We start from the raw sequence: 13,572 nt of genomic DNA, 5'->3' as shown, positions 1-13,572 counted from the left end.
ACTAGTGCAAGGGATGTTGCCAATCAACCTGAGATAAAAAAATAATGAAAAAAAAGAGGTATTTTAAATATTTTATATTTAACATTAATATTGTTTAAAATGTTTGAGATAGAATGTTTATTTTGAAAACTATTAAATTTTTGTGTAATTATGATTAAAATTTAGTAAGTTTGGAGTATTTTACCCAATAAATTAAATGGCAAAAATAAGTTGTTTGTGTTGTACATTTCAATATAGCAGTGAAAGGTTATTAATAAAAGTAAAATTTAGGATTAATAGGACAAATAATTTACTAATTATTAAGCCAATTATCCATTGGTTATTTTTTTTAACATTATACAGTTAAGTATTTTGATCAAATAAAAAAAATATATACCATATTTTCAAAGACTTAGATTGGAATCCTTTAATCAAAAGATTTTATTTTCTAAATAAGGAAAAAAAACTTACATACATAAAAAAAATTGGAGCCATGCAAGAAAAAAAGAAAAATATTATTGATAGAAAAGGAGAGGGGAACAGTATTTTCGGCAAAAATAGGGGGCATTTTGGTACATTGAAAGCAATGGAATGTTGATCGTTTTGCTTAACGAAATCAGACCAGGCAAGTCCAACGAAGTTTTAAAACGAAAACCCATGCTCAACAAGAAAAGTCAAGGAAACAGTATCTGGCACTCCTCAGATGCATCAATATTACCCTACGGATCTCTCTAATCACCAATCAGATGGCTCAAAACATTCCACATTAAAGTCCTAAACCTCATCTAAATCACCGAAATCCGCCGTACCCCTTCGTGGGATCAGGTACGTGAAAGGTCTAATCATTTTCGCTTCCACGACGTGTCGAGTTCCTATTGGTCACACTACAAACCGACGGAAATGCAACATTAACTGCAAGGGAAGGGTAAGCCGAATGACTGTCCCTCGCTGGTTACTGGTTGGGTTCCAAAAGTTTGGTTGCCCCCTAACAACGCAAAAAAACCAGTCATGCGAGGGTAGTTTGGGGATTCCGAAATTCCTGTCTTTATAGCAACCGACAGCTTCCCTCGCCAACTAACCCTACAAAACATAAAGAGGAAAGAAAGTGTTTTTTTTTTGTTGTTTTTGTTCACTCCATTTTTCTTGAGAGAGAGAGAGAGAGAATGGACCCTGAGGCTTTCACTACTGGGGGCTTCTTCAAGTGGGACCCAAGAGGAGTAGTGGCGCCAACGCCGGCGCGCTTGATGGAGGCTGTGGCGCCTCCTCAGCCGCAGACGGCTGCTGCGGTTGCGGCTGCTTACATGGGGAGGGCGCCTAGGGAGCTCGGAGGGATAGAGGAGTTGTTTCAAGCTTATGGGATCAGATACTACACTGCTGCGAAGATAGCCGAGTTAGGGTTCACTGTGAGCACCCTTTTAGGCATGAAGGAGGAGGAGTTAGATGAGATGATGAATAGCGTGTCGCAGATATTCAGGTGGGAGCTGCTAGTGGGTGAGAGGTATGGTATTAAGGCGGCTGTTAGAGCTGAAAGGAGAAGGCTTGAAGAAGAGGATTCTAGGCGGCGACACCTGGTTTCAGGTGACACCACCAACGCTCTTGATGCCCTCTCCCAGGAAGGTTTGTTTATAAGTTTATAGAGTTATACTAATTAATTTACTTCCTATTACTATTGTGATTGCTCTCGCCTGACGTAATAGACTCTAGAAATGACTTGTAAAAGGAGTATCATATCCAGTGACAGTTTTTTGTTCTTTTTCTTTCTTTGGTAATATACATATATGATGTTCATTTTAGGACAGATACTATAACACGTAAATGTTGAGCAGCTGCTTTTGAGGGCTGAGCTCATTTTCTGTACAAAAACCTGATCGTGATAGTTCTATAAAGTTGGCTTGATCTGAATGGGAAAATTGTTGCGAAGCAAGCTACATAACTTTGCTGGATGGTTTTGACTTTAGATTTTAAAAATTAACGTGTAGCTCTTTATTTTATCTTGGCTGGTGCAACATTATCTTAACTTCTCGACCAAAGAAAAAAAAAATAATATCTTAACTTCAAATCTTATCCTGAGAGAGGAAGCAATATTTTGATGTAGTAAAGTGTATGGAAGTAATATTTCTTTTTGTTTCTTTCTTCTTTCTTGTTGGGGGTGTTGAAAAGAGTGTGATGGACAGGTTTATCAGAGGAGCCAGTGCAGCAAGAGAAAGAGGCGGCAGGGAGCGGTGGAGGGGGCACGTGGGAGGTGGTAGTAGCTGGGGGAAGGAAGAAACAGCGGCGCAGGAAGGGGCCGAAGAAAGTGGTAGAAGTTGATAATGAAGATGAATTAGAAGGTGCTGAAGATGATGAAAATGGTGATATTGGAGGCTACGAGAGACAGCGAGAGCACCCGTTCATTGTCACAGAGCCTGGTGAGGTAGCACGAGGCAAAAAGAACGGTCTCGATTACCTCTTCCATCTCTACGAGCAATGCCGGGAGTTCTTGATTCAAGTCCAAAACATTGCCAAGGAGCGTGGGGAAAAATGCCCCACGAAGGTAACAAAATTAATACCCTTATCATCAAAATATTTGGACGGTTCAGATTTATACTATTTTTGTTCTCTTTTATGCAATCAAACGAGAAGAATTAACCGCTTTTAAGAGGTGGTTATTCATTGAGGCTTTTTTAACCGAACAAGAAAGAAAACTTGGAAATTGATCACAATTGTGCATTTTGCACACTGCATACTGCACGAGGCTTGGCTCGTGACTAGCTGTAAAACATGGCTTTGTTAGAATCTTGGAATTGGACCCTCCCAATAAAGCTACGGGTTCTAGCCAGCTGTTCCACAGAAAATGTGACAAGTCAGGTACGGGAGGGGTGGGGTCTGGGAAATGTGGGTCGAAATTTTTGCAGGGTAGGGTCCCTAAAGGGTACTTTGTCTTTCAATAATTTTCTGTCTTTTAGCCATATTTTCCCTGTCAGAATGGGTTGAGGTGGCATGCCCCCCATGTGACAGCTGCACCATTTTAACGACGTTTTCAGAACCAAGTCCTTTGCATTTTGGATCCTAGCTTGTCTTGGTTGTACAGCATGCCTATATGCTCCCTCTTCCTCTCCTGCCCCGAGAAAAAAACTCTCAAGTCTAAACAAAATTCTATTATATGCTGTTGTACTAGCACTAGTCTTTCACACAATCGTATGTTTGTTTCTTCGTTTAAATATACGGAATAAAGAGAAAGAATCAAATCTTCACGATTTTCTATATTTGAATCTCATGTAAAAAGGTTGTACTCTACTCCTATTCAGCATAAGGAGAAAAAGATTTTTGGACACATTTTATATGTGGGCAGCATCCAATTTAATGGGGTTGAAAATTTTATACAGGTGACCAATCAAGTTTTCAGGTATGCTAAGAAGGCTGGGGCAAGCTACATTAACAAACCCAAGATGCGACACTACGTGCATTGCTATGCCCTGCACTGCCTTGACGAGGAGGCATCGAATGCGCTGAGGAGAGCTTTCAAGGAGAGAGGCGAGAATGTTGGGGCTTGGAGACAGGCCTGCTACAAGCCTCTTGTGGCCATAGCGGCGCGCCAGGGTTGGGACATTGATGCAATTTTCAATGCTCATCGCCGTCTTGCTATTTGGTATGTTCCCACCAAGCTCCGACAGCTTTGTCACGCTGAACGCAACAATGCAGCCGCTTCTAGCTCCGTTTCCGGCGGACCTGATCATATGGCCTTCTAAAGCTTTGATTCCACTACCAGTTCTGCAATTCGCTTATAATTGTGAGAGAGATAGAACTAGGCACAAGTTTGATTAATGAGGTAAGGAAGAAATCTACTTGTGTTATATTATGTATGTATGGTAAGTCCATTTTGAATCACAATCGTTGACAATTAATGTAGTTACGTATTTATTTTAGCTTAAGCAGATTGTATAATTGTGCATTATTCTGAACTGGACTAGGCCAGAAATAATTTACTTTTGTCTCAAATCAGAGTGTATAATAGCCAATATCAATATAATATATATAGTAGCATGATGCATATTTAACAAGATAAAAACTGAAAAAAAAAAATCCAAAAGGATAACTTTTCCTTTGTGTGCTTTCCCCGACCTTATAAAATCAAAATGTATTGGGGTTGAAGAATATAGTTCACATGCAAAATAGCAGAAAATGTACTCTTGAAATCATTCATCATCTAGCGCAGATGGATTATGGTATTTTGAGAGCATATCATTCCAAGTGCTGTGGCCTTCAGTCACCTCTTTCACTACGCTTGCTACCTCCTCCACATTAACTCGGATCTGAACTTTGCTGTCCCTCTCCCGGATTGTCACTGAGGAAGTTGCATCCACTGTTATGGCAAATGGTACACCAAGTTCATCTGTTCGAGCATATCTCTTCCCAATAGATGTACCTGAAGACAGAAAGATACAAACAAGTGAATCTAAATTCATCTGGCTAAAGTCTTGAGGGTTTATGAGTGCTATTGGTATCAGTTGCCAAGTTTACATCTCTACACAAACCCAACACTTAGTGCATTCGCTAATCTGCTAAATGCAGCGGTGGTAACTATATAAAACCAAGAGCCACAAGCAGTTTATTATTTCCCTGCATGGGTGCATACCTGTCATATCAATCTTATATGATATCCCAGCAGCAGTTAATATTTGGGCAATGTGTTTAGCAACTTCCTCATATTGTTGATTTTGCACTAGTGGGAACACTGTGCATTTGATCGGTGCCACGAGCGGAGGGAAGCGGAAAACATTTAACTGCTCATCACCAGTCTTGCTAGGCCTTGTGTAGAATGAATGCTCATAAAGACAGTAGATTATCCGTCCAATACCAAAAGATGGCTCAATCACTGACGGAACGAAAACCCTCTGATGTTCCTTCTTTTTCTCCTTGGAGATTGTCACCATGTTCTTCTTTATGGTGACATCTTTCGCAAGAGTGCATACATGGAACTCCGCTTCCCCCTTGGACTCCAAATTGGCTCTCATTTCCATAGCTTCTTTTTCACTCATGACCTGCAGGAGGAAATGCAGCACAGTTCACTAGAGTTTGTTGTAAAAAACCTCATATCGAAGATAAGGGATTGGATATATTAACAATAGGCCACACCTAAACCTTCCGCCGTCTCATTATTTTCTCTATTTCACCAATTTGTGCATCACACACCCATCACAAATTAATTTATTTACCTCCAGTGCTTCACAAACCATCCTCTGGTCACCCTTGAATGTAAGGCCCAGCTCCTTTTTAACTGGAGCAATAACAAGTTTCTGAAATCATAAAGTGGCAAAAAAGTCATTAAACAACTATAAGACTATTCATAATTGATAAATTTAAGAGACTTACCTCCACTTCCTTTGGTTCTGAAAATTTTTCATGCGCCACGAGGGCAACACCACTCTTATCCTATTAAAGGGTAGAAGAAACATTCATGTTTACATCAATAAATTTGTATCCGACAATAAATTACTTGATATCTTAGCTGAAAAAAGAAAACAAGAAGATAGACAGGTGTGTTGTTTTACTTGTTTTCCTTTTCCTCTATTTCAAAATATTTAAGGAAAGTGCCATGGCTTCAAACGCCTATGAAGTCGGATATTCAGGTTGAGTTTTATTGTTCACTTACCGTGTGAGCTCTCAAATCATATGCAGATCTATCTGCAATACCAACACACTCGATCCAGCCATAAGAGCATTCAATTTCAGCATCCCAACAGTCTGCTGCATAATGAGCCATCTCATTGGCCAGGTGCTGCCTAAAACGGAGTCGATCTTTGTCAATACCCAGACATGTCAAGAAAAGATACACCCTTCCGATAAAATAGCCCAGTGTCTCATTGTTGACAATGCCCTGAGCAAACAATAAATAGTCACACAATCAATGATGAATAGCATGCTTGAGAGATAGATGCTAGGTATAAGCTAAAATTAAATTGGACATAAACCAACCAACCTTTGAAACTGCTTCACCAAGGCGTAATCGTTTTGCGGGTTGTCCAGACACTTGTTTTTCCCTTGGGAACATTAAGAATTCCAAATTGGAAACTTCACAAAATTTGGGGTGTGACTTGTCGTCAGAATCCACAAAATGCTCAATCTCGGCTAGTGTAAATTCACGAACTCTTAGGAGACCTTGGCGGGGAGATATCTGTAGTTTGAATTTTCCAGATAATAGTTAAATTCCTCATTTTTAGTGCGATATAAGCTTCATATTCACAAAAAGAAGAAAAAGGATAGTGCTGTTTGGTGAAGAATGAATTAAGAGACTGCTACTGCAACAGCCTCTATTCTTACCACCAATGTTTGCCATTCCAGCATAGCGACTATTACTACCACATGAAAGCCTTTAGGTCAACGTTTAACAAATAACTAGCATCACTGTGATCAGAAGGAAATGGAAGCGGATTTGAGAATGTCTGAGTTGGGAAACCCATAAAAATTTTCAACAAGATTTGGCTGGGTAGAGCTGGGCTCAGTAGTGCAGAATTCTCAAACTAGAATAGCTCCTTCCACTGTTCCCTAGTCAATTACTACTACGGGAATGACGTTGGAAACAGAGAAGAAGCAGAGGACAGAGTGAAATCAACTTCATCAAAGATAACAGTTACAACAATAAGTCTCCACTAAAAATAAAAGATATGTATCTCGTATTGAAGGTTTTATACCTCATTTCTAAACGCCTGACCAATTTGCGCTGCAGCAAAAGGGAGCTTGTTCCCATTATAGTAAAAGAGATCCTTGAAGTTGACAAATATGCCTTGAGCCGTCTCAGGGCGCATAAACCTGCATGTTTCAAATCAATAAAATCAAGGCTCATTACACACACGAAGCTATCCCAAAAAAGCGTATGCAATAAACAGAACCCACAAGCTTACCCAGGGCTCAACCCGGACGGACCAATTGATGTTTGGAACATGAGATTGAAAGGGTAAGGATCAGAAAGTGGGTTCTTAGTATCAGGAGCAACAATCCCATACTCCCTAATCTTTTCACCTAATTCTTCAGCAGAAAGATCATCCAATACAGCCAGAACATGCTTCAACTCGGCAGCCTTGTCTGCTGTCACATTAATGTCCTTCTCCAGCTGATCTTTGCAAAAATCCTTAAGCAAATGGTCGGCGCGGAAACAAGTTCCCGTTTTTTCATCTTTCACCATAAGGTCAGTGAATTTATCCACATGACCCGACGCTTTCAACACAATTTCTGGCGTTACACATGGGCAGTCCACTTCCAACATATTCTCTTCCAACACAAAATGCTGTTATAAAATTTCAACTAATAAAGAATTAGCAAACTTGGTTTATTGATTGTTATCCCCAAGATGTTTAAGGTTCAAGGATCAAATCCAAGAATCTTATTTCAAAAATCCCCTACGTAGTGAACAGCAACGAATTCTTAGCAAACAGCTAAAGACTTCACATTTTCAGTAGGAAGTTGAGATATGAAAAGGCTAACCTGACGCCAGAATGCTAGGACGTTAGACTTAACGGCGCAGCCAGGTGGCCCGTAATCGTAAAGCCCGGCAACACCACCATATATCTTAAACGACGGAACGTAGAAGAGACGGCGTTCGAGGGTGTTAACGACGGCTTGACGGAAAGCATCCCGGTTAACGACGTCACTGTCACCGTAACTCGCCATGCCGTTGGTTTTGGCCGTGTTCGCCTTTTTGCTTCTCCGCGAGTGATTTCGCAAGGCAATTTCTGAGCGCCGAAGCCTGCTTTCAGTGGTTTAACGATTAGGATATTCTCTTCGATATTTTCTTTTCGGATCTTTTTGACCTCCGCCGTCATTTTCACCCATGTTGCCTAGCTAGGAGATTCCAAAAATAGTGAAATATCTAGGGAATAACCCTGTGGTCCAGTAAGATATTTCCGGTGCCTTGAAAGAAACGGTGAAGTTTTTGCCTTTTCTTTTTCTTCTTTTTTTTAATTGGTTTTTCTTCGGACAACTCTTACCGTACATAAACTCTTCAGTTTCATAATTTTGAAATGAAGGCTTGAGAGCATAGGTTCCATTTTACAGTTACAGTTGGATTATTTCCCGCCAAAAATGGAGAAACGACGGAGACTGCAGATCTCGGCGTCTAAATCAACGGCTGAGATCGGCGTCAAGCTTAAGAGACTAGTTTCACAGCAGGAGCAAGTGAAGATCGCTTATCACCAACTAAAATTGCAGATCAAAATCGGTTTGGCTGAAGTATTGCTCTGATTTTTTTTTTTCTCTTACTGATCGTGATTTTCCTCGTTCCACTTCCGTTGATTTCGTGTTTTTCTTTTTTGAGAAATTAAAAGGAGGAATCGTCGTTGATTTCTTTTTTATTTCCCAGGCAGAGGAGGTGTTCTCTTCCTTGGCGATTCCGTTGATGAAACTGGTCGGTTTGAAAACAGAGGAAATGGCTGAAGAAGGACGATTCACCACTATCATCGTCGATGCTGATTTCTCCCCTGTAATCAACTCCTCTAAATTTTTAGAACCTAAATTCACGAATTATATTATTCCTTCATCTCTTCTTAAAAAAAACAAAGATATTTGATTTCATGGCAGGGATTCTGCAGGAGCCGTCTCATAACCGAATCACCAGTGGTATCACCAACTGCCGCCGGAGGAGAATGGGACAATCAGATTCACAGAGAGGTAATATGGTAGATTGTCAATGAAATAGAAATGAATTTCATAAATTTTGTAGAATTCATTTATTTTCGTTTCGCGAGCACATTTAATCAAGTTCAAAGTTCACACTTCTAGTCTTTATTTAGCTCCTTTCCAGTAAGGTAGGGATAGTAGCTCCTGCGATCTTAATTCAGCCCCTGGACTCTCATCTTAAATCATTTATTCGCAGAACTTTTACATGACCAATGTTAGAATTAAATATCAAAATTCAGTCCCCAACAGTAACCAAATTTCTCAATTCGCCAGAGTAAAAAGAAATCAGCCAAGAATATTGGGTTTATGTGATGTTTTAATACAAAACTCAGCTCATATAGTACCTTCAAATGTTATGAAGATATATAACTTGGGTGAAGATTATCTAACTCCTACTACTTTCTCTTACTTGTAAATTGATTGCAGTTGGAGATTCTGCCATGGCTTTGCATAATCAAAGAGAACATTTACACTAAGTTTGGTAGAAAGAAAGGAAAATAGAGAAAAAAGAAAAAATAAAGAAGAGGCAAGAAAGTGATTTTTTTCGTTCTTTGTATTTAATATGAAAGGTAGGAAATAGAGAAAAAAAGATTAAAAATAAAATTGTAAATATATAAAATGATTAACTTAAGTAGAAAGAATGAATTCTTCCCAATTTGAAAAGATTAGATTTGAAGGGAAGAAAAATGTGTAAATCCATCCATTTTCCTTCATCTCTCCACTGCCTTTCCCTCCTCCCTCTTTCTCTCCTACCAAACGTAAGTGTTAAAGTAAATCATCTTTCACATTTTTACCGAGATTTTCAACTTTGCAGGAAGAAAGTTGGGCTACTAAGGCCACGACAGCAGGCAAAGAATTTTTTGAGAAGCAACAAACGCAGCTTGTCCACCTGCTTAGACAAATTGAAAACCGAGTCAGTTCTCACGGGGACGACATTCTTGAGAGCCTTGCCACTTGGCGGGGCTTCCTCCAAAAACTTTTCCAGAAAGCCTCCAATTTTATGTCTCTTCAAAGTCAAAACCACGACACCATTCTGATCACACGGAAGCTTCTTCAAGTCATATATGATAAAACAGATGCAGTCCTTAGCTCGGTAGAGGATGGTATACAGAGCCTAATGCAAGATTTAACTAAACAAATGTGTAACCCGATGGTGGATTATGTCAAAGGCCTGAAAGCTGACTTGAAGTTTGGAACATGTGCGCGCTTGCTGGCCATTGTGGATGAGATGGAAAGATCTATGAGAAATGGTAGGATTGAGTTAGAGGAAGCAAGAAGGAGGATCAAAATAGCGGAGGAGGGAAGGATCAAGGCATTGTGCAAGCTAAAGGAGTCGGAAGAAAAGATGATGAGATTGAACGAATACCTTGAGTTCCTTGCCGGTATCGAAAAAGAGCATATTGAACATCTTGTTTCACAAAAGGTACATTTTTCTAGGCCTTTTACATTGTAGATCTCACTATTTCAGTCTGATGTAATGAACCCCTGACCTAAGAAGCTTTCTCCTATTCAGTTCCAAGTACGAACCCTAGGTTTAGTAGTCCAAAAAGGAGCATCGGTATAGCTTAAGGGCTGCCACTCACGGCTAACCACCAAGCGATGAACAATTGCTGACTCCTTAGCCTCTAATTAACTTGACCTGAGTGGATTAGTAATTTATTAATCAATCAGTGGTCAATGCAATACGATAGTGGATTATTTTTAGTTACTACTCCTTTGATTTAGTTTGGGCTTTTGTTTTGGTTTTTTACTTTTTGTTTATTTGGTTTTGGTTTTCTATTCATTTTTTATTTTGTCTTTCTTTTTTTTTTTAAATATAAATAAAAATATCAATTGATTGGAAATTACATTGCAGTCATAATACTCTCTTGGTTAAACAATCTGATTTAGGGCCTGCTTGTTTGGGCAGTGCAGTGTGGGGGGTTCCACCCGGAATTTTCCACTGTGCCCCTGCCCAAACAAACGTGTCCTAAATGATGAAAAGACAACTGAAGTTCAATTTTCTCCTCACGTTCCTTGTTATGACATTGGCATGGTTACCACCCGGTCCACTACTAAGACAGACAATGGGCAAATTCTTTTCGGTGCGCAAATTGATTTTTAGGATGTCTTAACAATGCCATGATTTGCTTTGTTTATCATTGGTTTTAGTTCTATAGCTATCTCTTAACTTCTAGCTACCATTATTTTTTGTACATTTTTTATGCTTTCAGGAGTTCATTATGATTTATTAAAGAAAATTCTTTTTAAGCTTTCTTTGATAATTCTTTTCGCACAGTCTATTGAGAGAACAGATTTTAGAGGCATAATGAAACCCATTATTCCTTTAAGCTATTCTGTTTCTTTTTATTGTAGTCAATGGAAAAAATCAGAAGGTACATTGACGTCAATACATTCTGCATGAATTACTGGAAGTAAGACATGTGAACTGCACAGTGATTGCTTTGGCCGCAAGAGCATTTGCATTAAACTTGCAAATGGGATGGGGAATCACTTGAAGGGCAAATTATGGGGACTGTTGGACGGTGTTGGGAAACTGCTCTTACTGTTTTACTTCCCTGAAGTTCTTTGGCAGGGAGGAAGCTGAAGCAAACGATTACAAGCTAGTGTGGGAACTGCAGAGGAAGAAGAGGAAGTTTGAGACACCTGGGAGTCCCATGGGGCCTAAAGAACTTCTGTACTTTGAGAGCAACAACAAGCGTCATCAATCTAGGAGAGAAAGACCTGCATTCTCTCACAGTCCAGTCATTGGGAGTCATTTGCAAGCTCTGAGTCCACAAACCCCATGCCTGGACACTCGGATCCCCCTGGGCTTATCACCTTCATCGGCAATTCAGCATGTGGTTTGGCGGAAACGCATCAGCCCCTTTCCCCTGAATTCTTGATGAAATTCGTAAAGTTTGTTGGCATTGTCAATGTCATTATAATAAAAAGAACCTTGGTACTTCTCCAATGAGCGAATGGACCTGCGATATTATGCTATTGTTCTGTTTTTTTGGTTCGGGAACTAGAGATGCATGTTTCAGTAACGTAATAATCGGCAGCTTGATATTGTAGCGACATTCAAAAGTTTGGCAATCGGCATGAATGATTCTTTATTGATCTTTAAAAAGAAAAGGCAGTAAGAACATTTCTGACTCTAATTTATTTGTTTGTTGAGGGAAAAGCTCATAAATGTAAGGAAATGAATCGGATTTTGGTGGCGCATGTAACCCTGTTCCTTTCCTCTAGAAACCATGAGAGCAGAGAAACTTTCTGTATCGCCTTCATCATAAGACTTCCGAAGGTGGAGAATATCATGGTCGTGGTGGATTGGTTTTCCAAATACGTTACTTTTGCTCTTGCCAACGAGAGTGTCTTACCAAGAAAGCAACGAGGTTATTTGTGAGATACGTGGTCAGATATTGGAGTGTGCCAAGAACCATCACAAGTGACAAGGATGGTCGATTTATGGGAATTATGGTTCTAGGTTGAGCTCTTTGTACTGTTGGGTTTTGAACTTAACTTTTCAACTGAGTTTTACCCCTAGACGGATGATCAGACCGAGAGGGTGAATGTCTTGTTGGAATTATATTTGCGCCATTTTATTTGCAGCACACAAGTCAACTGGCCAAGGTGGTTGAGCATGGTGCAGCTTTCACACAACCTGTAACGTAGTGAGGTGACGGGACAAAGCTCTTTCCAAGTAGTGATCGGGCAGTAACCTCTCATGTCGAGTGTCGTGGAAATGGGATACACTGGTCTAGCACACGCAACATACCAGTATGCTCGAGTTTGGCATGAGTAACAGGAGTTTGCTCGGCTTGTCTACATAAGGTCACCAAGAGAGCGAAGAAGTGGACTGATTAGTTTCAGAAGGAAGCACATTTAAAGGTGAGAGACTTAGTGATGGTGAAGCTTCATTTAGTGTTAAGACACAGGGGGCTCCATAAGTGATTGGTTAAGCGCTACGAGGGGCTTTATTGAGTATTGAAGAGGATTTGCATGGTGGCATACAAGCTGGAGTTGGTGCCCAAACTGAAGTCCATCTAGTGTTCCACATCATTATTGTTGATGTCTTACCATGTGGATTAGCAGGAGGGGTGAGCCACTGTCGTAACGTGTGGGCCTAAAGACCCGATCGCTAGACGTAGAAAAATTATGAAGTTGTCATCAATTTTTTTTTGTCTAGGTGCAATTAGTTACTTATTAAATTTGTTCCTTTCAACAAAGTCCTAAATTGATTTTAGGTCCGTCTAAAGAATAATAATTTGGTCTGTGATTTTTTAGAATTGAGTTCAGGAGTACAGTTACTCACGGGGAAGAATTAGCATCCCGTGACACCCGTTTCACGAACGATACCATTTAATCATATGTTATCCTATATCAACCTTAACTTTTAATTTTACTCTTATGTTTCTCTAACCTTTGTTTATTTATTTATTTTATTATTCTTTAAACTAAAGTTTGATTATTCAGCTTTACAGATGCATATGATGCAATTATGAAATGTTGTCATGATTTATCAATTTTAAATAACGAGAAGTGAAAACCTAGTATCGAAAAATTTTTCATAGAGCATCCCAATGTTTTGGTGAAGCCTCGAAGTTTTCCTCACTTAGGAATGTCTCCGGAAGAACTCATCTTTACAAGTTTTTCGAGGAAATCCCATCATTGGAATTCTCATCCTATTAACAAAATTAACATGTAACATAAGCGCATTGATGAATATAATTTTGTTCATTACAATTTATATAAATATATATTTAAAAGTTTAATGTAACTTTAATGCCTCATTTATTTTTACTATATACTTTTAAAAAATGTTCTGTTCAAATCTATAATTTTTCATTAATTTTATGCGTTATTATTATTTTATTTTTCAAACTATTTTTGAATAAACAACTAATCTTTTATTTGCAATAATTGTTTAAATTAATTAATAACTATATCAATTTTAAT

The 13,572-nt window shown here is 39.1% G+C and overlaps 3 protein-coding genes across 5 annotated transcripts; 2 read left to right on the top strand and 1 right to left on the bottom strand.

Annotated features, from left to right (window-relative positions):
* Positions 1,143–3,877, top strand: LOC18605213 (floricaula/leafy homolog). Its single transcript, XM_007038099.2, has 3 exons — positions 1,143–1,596; positions 2,154–2,512; positions 3,345–3,877. The coding sequence occupies exons 1-3, from the start codon at positions 1,143–1,145 to the stop codon at positions 3,705–3,707; spliced, it is 1,176 nt and encodes a 391-aa protein (XP_007038161.1). The 3' UTR covers positions 3,708–3,877.
* LOC18605212 (glycine--tRNA ligase, mitochondrial 1) lies at positions 4,032–7,730 on the bottom strand. The gene is made up of 9 exons (XM_007038098.2): positions 7,441–7,730; positions 6,861–7,243; positions 6,651–6,768; positions 5,939–6,133; positions 5,612–5,836; positions 5,332–5,391; positions 5,175–5,255; positions 4,595–5,000; positions 4,032–4,384 (listed from the first exon to the last, which is right to left on the bottom strand). Exons 1-9 carry the CDS (start codon positions 7,624–7,626, stop codon positions 4,155–4,157), a joined length of 1,884 nt encoding a protein of 627 aa, XP_007038160.1. The 5' UTR covers positions 7,627–7,730; the 3' UTR covers positions 4,032–4,154.
* Positions 7,856–11,613, top strand: LOC18605211. Of its 3 annotated transcripts, none has more exons than XM_018118116.1 (5): positions 7,856–8,184; positions 8,315–8,434; positions 8,533–8,622; positions 9,446–10,054; positions 10,987–11,284. In XM_018118116.1, the coding sequence occupies exons 1-5, from the start codon at positions 8,038–8,040 to the stop codon at positions 11,047–11,049; spliced, it is 1,029 nt and encodes a 342-aa protein (XP_017973605.1). In that variant the 5' UTR covers positions 7,856–8,037; the 3' UTR covers positions 11,050–11,284. The 3 variants fall into 3 exon arrangements, with proteins under 3 accessions (XP_017973605.1, XP_017973606.1, XP_017973604.1); XM_018118117.1 differs by having other exon boundaries at positions 10,908–11,284; XM_018118115.1 differs by having other exon boundaries at positions 7,910–8,184; positions 11,196–11,613.

This window comes from Theobroma cacao, chromosome 3, assembly GCF_000208745.1.
Source record: "Theobroma cacao cultivar B97-61/B2 chromosome 3, Criollo_cocoa_genome_V2, whole genome shotgun sequence".
NCBI classification, from domain to species: domain Eukaryota; kingdom Viridiplantae; phylum Streptophyta; class Magnoliopsida; order Malvales; family Malvaceae; genus Theobroma; species Theobroma cacao.
The sequence above is the reverse complement of the archived record's forward strand: the minus strand, read 5'-3'. Positions and strand labels throughout refer to the sequence as shown.

What these genes read in the sequence shown, in the direction of transcription:
- LOC18605213 (XM_007038099.2), top strand. Translation starts at nt 1,143, where the DNA reads ATGGACCCTGAGGCTTTCACTACTGGGGGCTTCTTCAAGTGGGACCCA. An exon ending in TGATGCCCTCTCCCAGGAAG is followed by an intron (nt 1,597 to 2,153) that starts GTTTGTTTATAA and finishes TGTGATGGACAG; the next exon opens with GTTTATCAGAGGAGCCAGTG. An exon ending in GGGAAAAATGCCCCACGAAG is followed by an intron (nt 2,513 to 3,344) that starts GTAACAAAATTA and finishes AATTTTATACAG; the next exon opens with GTGACCAATCAAGTTTTCAG.
- LOC18605212 (XM_007038098.2), bottom strand. Translation starts at nt 7,626, where the DNA reads ATGGCGAGTTACGGTGACAGTGACGTCGTTAACCGGGATGCTTTCCGT. An exon ending in CCGTCCGGGTTGAGCCCTGG is followed by an intron (nt 6,769 to 6,860) that starts GTAAGCTTGTGG and finishes TGAAACATGCAG; the next exon opens with GTTTATGCGCCCTGAGACGG. An exon ending in TGGTTTGTGAAGCACTGGAG is followed by an intron (nt 5,001 to 5,174) that starts GTAAATAAATTA and finishes TTCCTCCTGCAG; the next exon opens with GTCATGAGTGAAAAAGAAGC.
- LOC18605211 (XM_018118115.1), top strand. Translation starts at nt 8,038, where the DNA reads ATGGAGAAACGACGGAGACTGCAGATCTCGGCGTCTAAATCAACGGCT. An exon ending in TCAAAATCGGTTTGGCTGAA is followed by an intron (nt 8,185 to 8,314) that starts GTATTGCTCTGA and finishes TTTATTTCCCAG; the next exon opens with GCAGAGGAGGTGTTCTCTTC. An exon ending in ACAATCAGATTCACAGAGAG is followed by an intron (nt 8,623 to 9,445) that starts GTAATATGGTAG and finishes TCAACTTTGCAG; the next exon opens with GAAGAAAGTTGGGCTACTAA.